Below are 15,239 nucleotides of genomic sequence, written 5' to 3'. Positions count from 1 at the left end.
ATATTTTTGTTCTATCGGGGTTGTTTTACGATTATAGTAAGAAACAACTTTCTTTTCGTTCCCATGCTTTTGCATGAGCATGGCTCCAAGTAAAAATGAAAATTTTGGTGATTTTTAAAAATTTTTGAATTTCTATCTTTCCTTAACTATTTAATTTAGAAAATATATAACTATGCAAATTAAAGCTTACTTAATGAACTCTCAAATTCGATTTACAGAAACTTGATGGGATATCGCCTTTATTATTATTGCACGGAAATACGGTAAAAGTGAACATTTTTGCAATTTAAAAAAATTTTTGAATTGGTTTGACCAAACTTAGATTTTCAATACAATTTGGACTAATTCAGACCGGTAGATTCCAAAAAATTTCAAAAAAACTACGAAAAAAATTTTGTTCAAATGTGGTTATTTTTGAATAACTTTTTTAACGCCTGTACTGATCAATTCTAAAAACTGATCAGCTTTTAACATAAAAAAAACCACGTTGATTGTTTTGTTTTCTTAATAGGTATTGTGGAATTAAGAGTACTTAAGTGGTAGTGTGTACACGCCATTATGTGATAAACATCTGGTACTGTCATAGGTTGGTTGAAGGAGAGTTAAAAATACTCAGCCCCTGTTTAATTAACAATTAAAATGAAAGTAGCAGCACAAATTCACCGTTCATCACATATTATTTCTCTCTTCAGTATCACCCGAATTGGGGATGGATTGCGAGGGTGATGAGGGTAGCGTGTTAGGTGTTCCTCAGTAGATGTTATAATATTCGAGTGTCCTTGACCGATGACAAGGATCCTTTATTGATCCCGCTTTTATTTTTAATTTTTTTTTTTTTACTAACATTTTTTTATAAATAATTTTATCCATTTTTTCTGACAGTTTTTTTTATTAACTTCCCGCTAAGAAAATCGAAGATTTTCAAAAATCGGGAAGTTATTGTTTTCACCCCGTTTTGCAAAAATCGAGTTTTCATCAGATCTCGACGTTTGAAGGTCACAGGAAGCTTCCCTGACTATCCCCGCGAGGTTGTCACGGTGTCTGTATGTATGTGTGTGTGTGTGTGTGTGTGTGTGTGTGTGTGTGTGTGTGTGTGTGTGTGTGTGTGTGTGTGTGTGTGTGTGTGTGTGTGTGTGTGTGAAAGTATGTGAACCGCTTATAACTTTTGAACGGCTTGACCGATTTCATCGCGGTTGGTGCCATTCGAAAGGGCTTGACCAAACTTAGATTTTGAAAACTATTTGGACCGATTCAGATCAATAGATTTTGAGAAATCGTAAAAAAACTGAAAAAAAAATTTTTTTCAAATGTGGTTTTTTTGAAATAACTTTTAAACGGCTCAAAGGTTCAATTCCAAAAACGAATCAGCTCTTAACCTCAAAAAACCACGTCGATCGCCACCAGTCCGGTCAAAATCGGTTGATTCGTTCGAGAGATATCGTGAACGAAAGAAAACCGAAAAAAGTGTTTTTTCGGAATAACTCCGAAATTCCTAGCGCGATCAAAATTTGAGATTCTTTGTGAGGCTTAAAAAACTGCGTCGAATGCTTCTAACCGCGTAAAAATCGGTTTATTCATTCAAAAATTATTGCGGTTTAAAAATTCAAAAAATAGTGTCTTATCAAATCTCTATCAGACTTTTGAGCTTGAAGAGCTTTAAAGCATAGGAAAGCAATCTCTTTGAGCTCGGAGAGCTCAAAATAACCCATAAATTGTATTTTTGAGCTCAAAGAGCTCAAAAACGTCATTGGTGCATTTTAAGCGCCTAAGTATGGAATTAGCGGGAAGTTGCAGGGATGGCCTTCAGGGTCAACCGTTTTCCTAATTTTTTTTCTTAAAAATTAAACTAGGTCTAGAAAATTACTTTTAAAAAATTATATTTATAATTTTTTTGAGCTTCTAAGTATAGAATTTTTTAAATAAATTTTTCTTGTTATAATTTGTTTGTTGAAAAAAATTTTTAAAATTGATGAGATGTCTATCAATTTCAGAATCATAAAAATATAAGAACAAATAATGGAAAGATAGTTTTACCTTCACGATTACTGTTTTGTTTTATAAATATTTTAATTTATTTATAAGTGACGTCGCGCAAGAACTTAATCGAAAGCGAATTTATTATATTTTGTAATTTTTTAAGGATTATCTTTGGAATAGATAAAGGTAGTTTTAAATAAAAGAGGATGCCAGTTTAATACATATATTGCTTAGATGAAAGTACAAGTACAACTGACTTAAAAAGCTACATACAAATTCTAGTGAACTTATGTTTAGATACATTTAAAGGGTAGGGGTTAAAAATGACCAATTACTACCTCTCAAGTCGCACGTGGGTGGTCAGAAGGACTGAGAAATATGTTAGTTTGCAAGTGGTCATTAACCTTGAGTTTTGAGTAGTCTGGACTCTCACGCTCGACAAATTCCTCAATTTTGGACAGACGGTCATAACGTAATAAAACAGCCTAAGCTGATAACAAAAAAAAATGGTAAGACCTTTCCTTATGAATGGTAAGCTTAAAACTTTATGAAGGGTTTGTAAACCTTTAAAATTACAGCTACGCATACAAACAAACATCTGGACTTAGAAATAAGAAATAAATAAATAAATATATGCTCAAGAATATTCTATTTAAATCTTTGCGATTTAACAATTACTGTGATGAAAAAAACAAATGATAAATTAATCAAATACTTACATCAAATAAAAAAAAAAAATACCTTATAAGTCCTATTTTAAAAATTCAATCAAATGAAATTATTAATGATACTGAATTTAATAGACATCTAAAAATTTTTTCGATTTTTATAACAATTAAATTATGATAAAAAAAATTTAGCAAAAAAATTCCACACATAGAAATTTTGAAAAATTATGCGCGAATTTTTAGAACAATTTTTTTCTTATAATATTTTTGTAACGTACGCCACATATGCATTATGATTCAAATTCAATTAAATAATATTAACTTCTATGATTGAATTAAATTGGATGATGTGATAAACCAATTAGACCACTCGAAGTACTCTTCGGAAGGAAAAACAAAACAATTTAATTCCCATTTTGTCATAAAGAATGATAACAATATCAATTATCGTAAAGAATCGTTTGTTATAGCCCTTTTATATTTTGACAGTTTTATCATGATAAAAGTTAATATTATTTAATTTAATTCGAGTCTTAATGTATGCGTGGCGTTCGTTACACAAATAGAAGAGAAAAAAATCAATTGAACCATTCGAGTTAAAAAATCAAAAAAATTGAGAAAATGCATCATCTTCTTAGAATTAGATTCTAATATGTTAATATTTGATATGATCAAAATTTTAAATTATTGTGATTAATGAATTTTGAAAAATTGAAATTTTTGTATTTTTAGGTATATAAACTTTTTTTTCGGCTGGTGATAAATTGTTCAATAATATTTTAATTTTTGAATTAATTGATAAAGTTTGAATTGTAATAGTTGTGTATACTTATCACAAATCGTTTGAGACGGTGAATTTTTAATTAAATAATAAATTAATTTCACTTAGATAAAGAGCTTCTTTTCCTGACGACCATATGTGGAAAATATCCCGGCATTGGAAAATAGGAGAATTGTTGACGAGGGGATACACAGAAAGAAAGGTTCACTTGAACCAAGAAAATATTTTTCTTCCGAATTATTTTCTTGGGCGAAAAAAAATTTTTTTTTTAACACAAGAAATTTCACTTATTCCAACAAAATTAATTCCTTACTTCAAGAAATACGTATCTTGATCCAAGACAATTTATTTAAGTCAAGAAAATTTTCTTGTTTTGAGAAAATTTCTCTCTTGCTCCAAAAAATTAAGTTCTTGACAGAAGTAAATTTTCTTGTCTTGAGAAAATTTCTCTCTTGCTCTAAAAAATTAAATATCTTGATGTAAATTTTCATTAATATTTTTATTAACTAACATGTCAAATGGGAAGATCAAGTAATATTGAATCATTTTTTTTCATTCAATATGTATAATTGCGCTCTAAAATAATCTAAAATGGGTATCAAATATTCAAGAGAAAATTTTTCTCAAGTTAAGAAAATTTTTTTCTCAGCTAAAGTAGGTGGCGCTGCTTCCCCTTAAGTATCTAAGAATCTTGATCAAATATAAAAAGTTATTGTATCAAGTATTTATGATAATTTGAATTAAGAAAAAATTACTTCTACCAAGAATAAAATTTCAAGAAAAATTTTTACTTCGGCCAAGACAACTTCGGTCTTCCTTCGGGCACCCGAAAATTTACTTTAGCCAAGAATTTTGTTCTCGAGTCAAGAAATCTTTCTTTCTGTGTAGACTTCTAGGTCGCAAGGGTGAATTATTGCGTCGTTCATAATTAAGGAAATGATTACGCATTGGTGTTTTATTACGAGGACTTATGGTCTATAGCCATCATCTCGGAGAAATCGAAATGGTATTGCATCTCTACGGTCTTCGTCTTCAAAATTTACCATACGTGTTCTTTGAGATAAATCAGTATTATTTGGTTGAATTGTTGCATAGGCTAAATAATTAGAATTACGGTGTGAACTTCTTTTTAAGTCTTCTTCAAGACATAAAGCAATTTAATACGCATCATCAAGAGTTACAGGATTTTGAATGCTCATGCCATAAATTAAATCATCTGGTAGTCCGCGCTTAAAAGATTCTAAAGCTAGACCGTTTAACATTTTCTTCATACCCGCTAACTCGGCATCGTTATTTAAATTTTCATGTAATGAAGCCATTGCATTTGTGCATATTCTTTTAATGCATGTATAAAAACTAAGCAATGATTCATTTTTTTTTAAGTCTAACGGCTTGAATATCAGCGCAATATTGTGGATACAATTTCTGTTTCGAGAAATATTCTTTTAATGCGTCTTTTAGATCATCTATTCTTACAATATTTTTATCTTCTAATGCATTCCGTGCAGTATCTTTAAGTTTAGTACGAACTTTATAGCGATAAAGGTAGGTTTTTGATCGTCATGAATCAATTGTAATCCTTGTTTACATCTTGTAAGAATGATCGTAATGGCATATTTTGACAGTCAAAATTAGGAACCTGTTACTATAGAAAACTACGACTATTAGTAATTAAATCTTTTTATTTACCGGCCTGGGGAACAGAAATATGATTTTTATTTTTATTACGTCCCCAGATTTATTTTTAAATAATGCAATAATTAAATGAAATTTTAAATAATTTTACTGAACAAAAGAAATGAATAATAAAAACCCGCAATTTAAATACTTCTGATCGTCCGAATAAACCGTATTGAACTTAAAAATAATACTAAATAATATAATTTTATTAAACAAAACAAATTAAAAATAGAAACCCGTAATTTAAATATTTTACTGGATAAATCGTATGATCTAAGTGAATTTAATAATTTTCTCGCTTTAGCGGAGCAAGAAATAAATGTAAAGAGACTCCTTATTTAGTAATTTTTAACGTCTAACTCTATCAAATTTTGAATTTTTACTGAAACGAAGAATTTTAAATATGGACGCGCGGTATTAAAAAGAATAATTCTTATCGGATTAAAATAATTTTATTAAAAATCGAGATTTTAAATATAACGTCGAACAATCAGTACGGGTTCTAATTTTTTACTGAATATTCTATTATCAGCGACCAGGATTTTATATGGTTTGGATAGGTCACACAATCATGACTATTCACATAACTCATTATTTAATGGGGTGTACGCTCGGTCTAAAAATGTAATTATTCGAGGTTTCTATTAGTTATTAAATTAATCGGTTATATGGATTTTAATCAGAGTAGTTTTAGATGTGTTTGGGTAAAATCTTAGATCTTAAGATGAATTAGGTTACCCAGGATTAATTAATAAAGGTAGATTGGATCAACCAATGTTAGTGAAGATGGAATATTACCATCCACTTGAATCAGATTTATACCAGCATGAAAAAAAAAGGCAAGAACGGGTTAAAAGAATTAATAGTAATATTAATGACACGAAGATGTGGGACGTTTTGTTTAGGAACAGAGGGAGAGTGGTTTAGACCGATCGAGAAAGAATGGAAGAGAACGAACGTAGCATGAGATACCGAGAGTAAGTGAGTGAAAAAGATTTATTAGTATATACTGATTTCGAAATAGTTTAATGTTGGATTTTCTGAGCAAAAATAAATTCCAGTTACAAATTTTTAGTTTTATATTTTAGATATTGAGTTCTTAGAAATATTTATTTTAGAAAAATAACGTATTTTCTTTTATTAGTTTTTAAATGTGAAAAACACATTTAAGGGGCACATTTGTGCAGCTAGAATAAGAAAGCCTGTATAGGCTTGATTTTATGACCTTAGGTACTTGAGCTGTACAAAGGACTCTCTATTTTACACTGTACAGTACAACCAAATATTACGGTCTTAGTTAATAAGAAGAAAAACATGTGTTTTACTAAGGACAATACAGAGGGTTAGACCTCACAATAAAATAGTTTTTAACATTATAGTCAGTCCGCGACTAAACTCTGTCAAGTAACGACACTTCTCTCGATACGATTCCTTTTTAAATAAAGATTCTATTTGAATCACTCTATGTGGATAATGATATTGTTTTTCACTTTTTTATTATTAATCCTATTCATAACTTCTTACATTTAATTATCTTAAATTTATAGTATATCCTTTTTAAATGATAAAGTTAAAAGTAAAAAAATAAATTTATGCACGAGTTACACGGGGCCGTAACAAAGTGCACTCGGTCAAATAAGCTTGCTCGTATGAATAATTATCAAAGACGGAGCTGGTGACTATCGGCGAGAGGTTCCTCGTATGTAATTAAGGGTTGAAAACTGACTGCTGGCTACCCCGCGGAGCTTACGTTTTTATACACTTACGAAGGAGTAGAGCTTTCGGCTAGCGGTGGTGGCATATTCCTCCGGTTTTCATTTGCTAATTAGAGATTGTATCTTTCTTTGGTGCCGTGATCCGTTTGGTGTCCTTTACCTTGGGTTACAGTTAGTCATCTTTTTAGCGGTCACCAGTGTTTCATCGTCACCCTCTTGACTCCTCCTGTGCCAGTTACCCTCATTTCGAAGTGAAACCTCTTCTTCCTTTATTTTCTGTTCTCCTATACCCAACTTTTAATTTTCAGTCATGAGAGTGTCAATTCGACTCTTGTGGCCCCATCTTTGTCGACATTTCCAAGTCAATATCGAGTCTTCTTCTTCTTCCTCTGCTTTCTTCTTTCCTAATTCTTTCCTCTATTTATTTTCCAATGGGAATATTTATAATTTCTTAATAATTTGACCCAATTTTCTAACCGTAACAGAACCATGGCCAGTGGTTGAGTTATCGTGAGGCTTTATCCTTATAAGGCCATTTAGTCTAAGATCCGAACATAAATCGATCTTCAGCTATCCGTTTACCGAATGAAACATTTTTTTTATCAAATTTCATACATAGACAAATACGTCTTGCATGTATTGCCAATCAAAATATGTTCATGGCTATTTTTAATTAAAAAAATATTAATTAATTTTTTTTAATGAGATTCAGCCACTTGTTTACCAATGAAATGTTATTGAATACAAAAGTTTTAAATACATAGAATACGCCTATGAGGTATTGCCTACGTGTTTGCGTACATGGCTACCTGGCAAGCAGGTGTAAACAGGCAGGTAAATATAGGTGACTGCACAAATCAGTTTACCAATCAAAATATATATCAAAATAAAGATTATTTAATAACAAACACGATGATGTAGTATTGCCTACAATAAAATGTTCATGCAATACTATTGCCAGGATTTAAAGTTTGAAAATCAGAGCAAGTAAAGTTGCGCAAGAGAGAAATCCGAGCGTCTTATTTAGTGTAATAAAAAAGGACGGAGCATTGTAGATGCGCGCGACGCCTTCGTTGAATAGAAGAGAGTACGCATGCTCTTTTTACATATGGTTGAGAGAGACAGCGTTTCTTTGTTGTGAATCGTTCTTGAGTAACCACGTTGCACATGTGTTTCGGTTTGTTGTTGTTTATTACAGTGTTTTTTTCTAAAAATATTAAATGAAAAATGGCGAAAAAGTGTTTTCTATGTAGTTCGAGAGAGTCTGTTATTGATTTTAATGAAAATTCATTTAAAAACTGCGTTTTAAAACTAGCTTTTCGAAAAGAAAAAAATTTTAAATATAATGATGTTACACTAACATCAGAATCACTCGATTTTGTCGGTTATCATTCAGCGTGCTACAGCAAAGTCAGTGTTTTAAAAAGCAAATATAGTGAAGAGTATTCAAATTTCGTCAAAAATCATGAAGTAAGTACATAAAAATTTTATTTGAATGTTTCTTTAAAATCACTCGTTTAATTTTTAATTTTGTTTTCCAACTTGTAAGTTTGAATTATTTTCTAATTTTAAAACATCAGCTATCTACTATATTCTCGTTCATGTTAATTGAATAAGAAAATGCTTTATAAATTGAAGTATCATAAATTTTATAGTTATTCATAAATTTTTAAATATTATAATGATTAGTTCTTTTTATGTCATTAATTAATTCTATTAAAATGCTCAATCTAATATATTATATAATTTTTCAATCTAATCTATATATATATATATAGGAGACTTTCTATAGATATAGATAGTCACTCATCACGATATCTCTGGAACTATAAGACCTAGAGACTTTAAATTTGGTAGGAATATTCCTTTCGCCGAGTAGAGGTCAGCTAAGAACGGATTTTACGAAATTCCATCGACAAGGGGGGTTGCGGGGGCGTTAACAATGAAAAATTCCCGTTTTTAAACCATAGCTCGTATCGACTCCAAATTTAGTAGGAATCTTCTGTAAGAAATGTAGAAATAATCTATAAATAAACATTTCAATATCTCACCCTACAGAGGGTTGCGGGGTCGGGTATTAACAATGAAAATTTTTAATTTTCAAGCTATAGCTCCTACAGACTCCAAATTTTGTAGAAATTTTCTGTAAGTGATATAAAAATAATTTATGAACGAATTTTACGATATCCTACCCCACAGAGGATTGCGGGGGTGGGTATCAACAATGAAACTTTTTAATTTTCAAGCTATAGCTCCTACAGACTATAAATTATGTAGGAATTTTCTGTTAGAGATGTAGAAATAATATTCGAATGAATTTTAAGATAGCTCACCTCACAGGAGTTTACGGGGGTGGGTGTTAACAATTAAAATTTTAAATTTCCAAGCTATAGCTTCTATAAGCTCGAAATTTAGTAGAAATCTTCTATATGTGATATAGAAATTATCTAAGAACGGATTTTACAACGATCGAATCAACTCCAATAATGATCGCGGGAGTGGGTGTTTAGAGATCGTCTCAAAATGGATTTCAATGAAGTTTACTTCCGATAGGAATTGTAGGGGTGGGTGTTAAAATCTAAAATTTTCATTTTCAAACTGTAACTCCTAAAGACTCCGAATTCGGTGAGAACCCATACAAAGTTGCCGATGGTCAACTATTCTCCGATGATCGGCCAAAGTACGGCTACTAACGCTCGGCCAAGCATTGGCATTTTTCAACGGCCTATGGCTGGCTTATCATCGTCCGCCGTATTATACACACTATAAATAATTCGCGATCCTCAGCCGATCCTTGGCCGATGCTATGACGTTTTTTTTGACTGCGCATGCGTATTGAAAATTACATCAGCTGTTCGGTAATAAGCAGTTATTGAGGAACTAGAAACTATATGTGGATATACTGATGTGGATATTTCTAATGTTAAAATATTTTTTTGATAAATAAATAAAAATTTTTTTCAACATGTCTGATCGCGTCAAAAAATTTCGTGCTATAAAAAAAATAATTAACAATAAAAATTAAAAAGTAGAATTTTATCTCATATGAGAATTGTAAATAACATGAGTCATGGTGACAGTAATAATAGTGTAAATAATAAACAAACAGTTGATACTTTTCTGAACAGTGAAAATAATTATTGTATAGTTCATAATGATGTTACTGATGAAAATAGTTCATCAAGTGATATTTTTGTTGAGAACGATGTCGAATCTGAAAATGCGTTGGAAAGTGAGGTTATAGTGACTGGTGAAATGGAAACAACTGATGACTCTAGTGAAAATGAAAATGTGACTCTGGAAAAGGTTGAAAATTCAGACAGACTGCAAGAAAGACTTCGCGAATGGGCTTTGAATAATAGAGCTAGTCTTCAATCAAATACCATTTCAGAATTACTTGTTTTATTGAGGGAAGAAGTTCATCCTTCCCTCCCTAAAACGGCACAAACATTATTAAAAACAAAATCTCAACAAGTCGTAGAGTCTATACCATCCTTAAAAGAAACAGACAGTGATTATAAATATCTCGGCGTAGCTGAAGGACTGCAAAAGATGATTGTACCAAAAATATTTCTTGAGGATACTATTGAAGTTCTGATACATATTGACGGAATGCAAGTTTATAAAAATTCACAAATACAATTGTGGCCCATCTCTGTTAAAGTTTTTAATCCTAATTACACAACGCATCCATTTGTTGCTGCAATTTATGGTGGTGATTCTAAACCCGCCAATGTTAAACAATATCTGTCAGATTTTGTGAAAGAGTGTAAGACATTAATTAAGCATGGAATCACAATTGATAATAAAAAATATGCTTTCAAAATTATCGCTATAGTTGCTGATTCGCAAGCTAGATCATTCATTAAACGTTGTATAGCTGCAGGTACTTTTTATGCATGTGAAAGGTGTACAATTAAAGGAAAATCTGTAGGAAAGAAAAGACATAAAAAAAGAGTTTAAATCTACATTTGAATAAATTTATGTTTCAACTAAAAATATTTTTAATTTCAGAGGTTGTTGAAGAAAAGTTTGGGGACTCTGATCAGTCTAAATCATTAAGAGTGAAGCTCGGCAGTTTTCTTGCCAATGCAGGGGACAGAGATGGAGGTCGCCGTCAACGAGCTATTAACAGCGATAACAATATTCAAAATAATAATAATAATAATAACAAAAACAATAATAACAGCCAATAATTAATTACTATTTTAAAATTACTTATTTTCTTTTTTAAAAACTTAATTACTTTTGCATTATTTAAACTTATTATTGCGGTGCAATATTCTTTTAAAATATTTAAAATAAAAATAATTTAATATTATAAATTAATATATTTATCAAATAAATATAAATGTTTCTAAATAAAAAATTTTTTTATTACTAAATTAAAAATAATTAATAATAATAATAATATGTTCGGCAGAGGTTTGTATGCAATGCTTGGCCGACATTCTAATGTTACGCTCGGCCGCTGCTTGAATCCTATGCTCGGCCACTGCTTGGATCCTATGCTCGGCCGATCACAGGATCCGATATCGGGATGGCGTTACAACCCGATACTCGCCCAGTCTTCGGCCGACGACATATTCGGATACTTGGCCGATACTTTTAAATCGGCTGCCTGGCTTGGCCCATTAATGGGCCGATCCTCATTTTTTGTATGGGAATCTTCGTGTATGATGTCAAATTCAGCTAAGAATGAATTTTATCAAATTCCAACCCCAAAAAGGGATCGCGGGGGCGTTAATAATGAAAACTTTTCGTTTGTAAAATATAGCTCTTATAGACTCCAAATTTGGTAAGAATCTTCTATATATGATTTAGAAATAATTTAAGAGCGGATTTTATGACAAATCACCCCGAATAAGGATTGCGGGGGTGGGTGTTGACAATAAAAAATCTTCATTTCTGAAATATAGCTTCTAAAAGCTATAAATTTGATAGGAATCTTTTATATGTCATGTAGAAATCATCTCAAAACGGATTTTAGTAAATTCTACTTCTGACAGGGATTGCGGGGGTGGGTGTTAGAATTTCAAATTTCCATTTCCAAACTGTAACTTCTACAAACTCGAAATTAGGTAGGAATCTTTTATTTGTCATGAGGAGATCATCTCAAAGCAGATTCCAAAGAATTCTACTTCCGATAGGGATTGCGGGGGTGGGTGTTAAAATCTAAAACTTGAATTTTCAAACTGTAACTTCTGCAGACTCTAAATTTGGTAGGAATCTTTTTGTACGATGTCAAATTCAGCTGAGAATGGATTTTCTCGAATTCTAAATCCAAAAGGGATTGCGGGGGCATTAACAATGAAAATCTCTCATTTCCAATCAATAGTTTCTATGGACTCGAAGTTTTGTTGGAATCTTTTATTTATAATGTAGAAATCATCTCGAATAGGATTTTACGAAATTCCTCCCCTACATAGGAGTGCGGGAGTGACAATTGTCAAAAAATTCATATTCGTCGAATACAGTTCCTACAGATATAAAATTTGATAGAATCTTAAGAGAAACAGGCAATTACCGGGATGGCCTCCAAGTTCAACGGATTAAATATTTTGCTTTCTTAATAATTATATTTTCTTTCAACAATCGTCTCTTTGCCAGCGGCGAAAAAGTCATTGTAAGGTTTTCAAAATTTAATATTACATGTAGCTATTCGGTCAACGGACTAAGAATTTTACATACATTTTATTTTTATTGATCACATAATCGATAAATTGTTCTTATTACGGGATCGCAGGAATGTAACAGATTAAAATCAATGCATGTTCTAAACACTTGAGGTATGAAAAAGAAATTTGGCTACTTATTATAAGAAAATTTATAAAAACCATGCACAAATAATTTTCTATGAATAATTGATGTCACGGAGGAATTTTTAATTAAAGGCAAAATTAGTCGCACTTTAAGCTAGAAAGATTTCAACTACAATTATGAGACCTGCAATAACTTTAACTGAAACTTTCAATGCTCATTTCAAATTTTTTTCTTCGTGTCAATTGATATTCATTTTTGGAAGAAAGATACAGGAATGTTATAGTGATTGCACATTGAAAGTTACAATGCATTTTAGCTAGAATAATCACATGGATAAAAAATACAGGCCAATCCGATGGAATTTGGAATCTGTGCAAGTCAAAACAATACTCCAATTAAATTTCAAGTCTAGATCTAAAAATACAATTCTATAAAGTGCCCAGCGGAGCGGGCGGGTAACAGCTAGTATAATATATAATTATTTAATCTTGTGCAATATATAGTTAATTAATTAAAAAAAAATACAATTATTTCGATGAAACGAATAAAATAAAATTTTCAGATACTCCAAAGTACCTCAACATCTGATAAGCATACGGACTCAAGTGAACACTTCAATGCAGAAGCTTCTCAAGATGACGAAAATAATACTGATGCGATAACATCTATTTCAATGGATGCAGATGAGGTAATACATTTTTATCGTTATTCAATTACTTTCTTATAGACACCTGTAAAAGCTTACGGAAGACTCTGAAATAGCATAACAAATATCACTATTTTTGTCACCAATTCTTTTACTGCGATGTTTACATTTGATATGAATATGTTCTTAATGATATTGTACTTGTCAGCAGTTGAATTTTCTTAAAAAAAAAAAAAAAAATTATAATTTGTTTCAGATACCTTGTTCATCATCAGCATCAAGATCTAATAACAAAATCACTTGTTTATTTTGCAATCATAAGCAAAAGAAATGTGGGAAGCAAGTACTTAACCTTATATTTCCGCAAGGTGATGAGTCTATTCAACAAATTAAAAAAATAGCAACAAATGTACATGATTCTGAGATTCTTTCGAAACTCGAAAATCAAACTGTTGCTTACCACAAATCCTGTTATGCCATATATCAAACTAAAGAAAAGCGGTATTTTGAAGAACATAAGGAAAGTAGTTGGCATAATTCCAGACATTTTCATAAACAAGCTTTTGAGTCACTCACTGATTTTATTACTGACGAAATAATAGAAAATAATCGAGTAATGTACTTAGCACAATTATTATCAAGATACAAGGCTTTATTATTTGAATTTGGACTAAATGAAATTGAAGCTGCTGACGTTGAAGGATATCGAGCCGAGATGTTGGAAAAAAAATTGTTTAAAAAATTTGGTGACATTATAACAATTGAAGCATCTACCGGTCCACGATATCAAAAAATAGTGTACAAGACAGACTTTGATGTTTCAATAATTGCTAATACTACCAAATTTTTGGAAAATGAAAATGCAAACAAATTTCAAGATGTAGCGTTTTACTTGAGACACGTGATTAAAAATATTGATCATAAACCGCTACCACAGAATTTAACGGCTGAGGATGTGATTCGCGGGGAATGTGAAATTCCCCCAGTATTGTTTGATTTTATACAGAATCTTATTACAGGACCTGATATTGCCAACGCAGATTCAAACGAAACTACGGTGAAGATAACATCGATATGCAGTGATATTATCTATGCAGTTTCAAAGGGTAGATGTAAGCCTAATAAAAATTTAACACTTGGCTTAGCCGTAAAATCCTTAACTAACTCTCGTCAAGTTCTCACAATTCTTAATAAATATGGCCATACGATAGGTTATAATTTGGCTGAAGAGCTCGAAACGGAGATGACATATACGTCTGTTCAACATAATACAGTAATACCAACTGGTATCACTGCAGCAAGTGGATGCAGTACTCACGTTGCATTTGATAACTTCGACCGCTTTGTTGAGACTAGTTCTGGAAAAGATACAATGCATGATACCGTTGGTATTATATATCAATTCCCTTTTGAACAAATTGCAGATCCTGATGACGTTAAAGCTGCGACTTCTTCAACTCTTTTACTTGATGACAACCAAGATGTTCATGGACCTCAACGTAAAAGGAGGCGTTTTGCTGGAATTTCACGAGAAATACGACCTTATTATTCGAAACCGACAACATGTATGCAACTGTTCACCAAAGAATCATTTGTTAATACGATTGATGAATGCAAAGGCGCAACAATGATAGCAACGGAAAAAGATCTATTATGGGTAATGTCTTTACTCCGAAAAGATTCAGCTCCCATGTGGCTGGGCTATAACTGTACAATGTCAAGTGATCCGAGTCCAATTCAAAACATTGAATATCTGCCTCCAATTAATTCTTCACCAACATCTTATGCGGTGGTGCAAGAAACACTCATCACGGCTAAGGAAATTGCCGAAAAATGCCAACAAGAACAGATTATTGTTACATATGATTTGGCTATTGCCAAAATGGCAATGCAAATTCAAGAGAGTGATAAGCCAAAATTTAATAATATTTTTATAAATATGGGCGCTTTTCATATGCAAATGGCGTTTTTTAAGGCTATTGGTAAATTTATCGATTCCTGTGGATTGT

General features: G+C 31.5%; 1 protein-coding gene across 1 annotated transcript in view; it reads left to right on the top strand.

Moving 5' to 3' along the window:
• Nucleotides 1–8,048: 8,048 nt before the first annotated feature.
• Nucleotides 8,049–15,239, top strand: part of LOC123269040 — a 7,584-nt gene continuing 393 nt past the window's right edge. Inside the window, exons 1-3 of the mRNA XM_044734539.1 lie at nt 8,049–8,291; nt 13,147–13,272; nt 13,487–15,212. Of these exons, the coding sequence (XP_044590474.1) occupies nt 8,049–8,291; nt 13,147–13,272; nt 13,487–15,212 (2,095 nt within the window). The remainder of the gene's footprint in view (nt 8,292–13,146; nt 13,273–13,486; nt 15,213–15,239) is intronic.

This window comes from Cotesia glomerata, linkage group LG7, assembly GCF_020080835.1.
Source record: "Cotesia glomerata isolate CgM1 linkage group LG7, MPM_Cglom_v2.3, whole genome shotgun sequence".
NCBI classification, from domain to species: domain Eukaryota; kingdom Metazoa; phylum Arthropoda; class Insecta; order Hymenoptera; family Braconidae; genus Cotesia; species Cotesia glomerata.
This window is presented reverse-complemented; position numbering and strand designations above follow the sequence as displayed.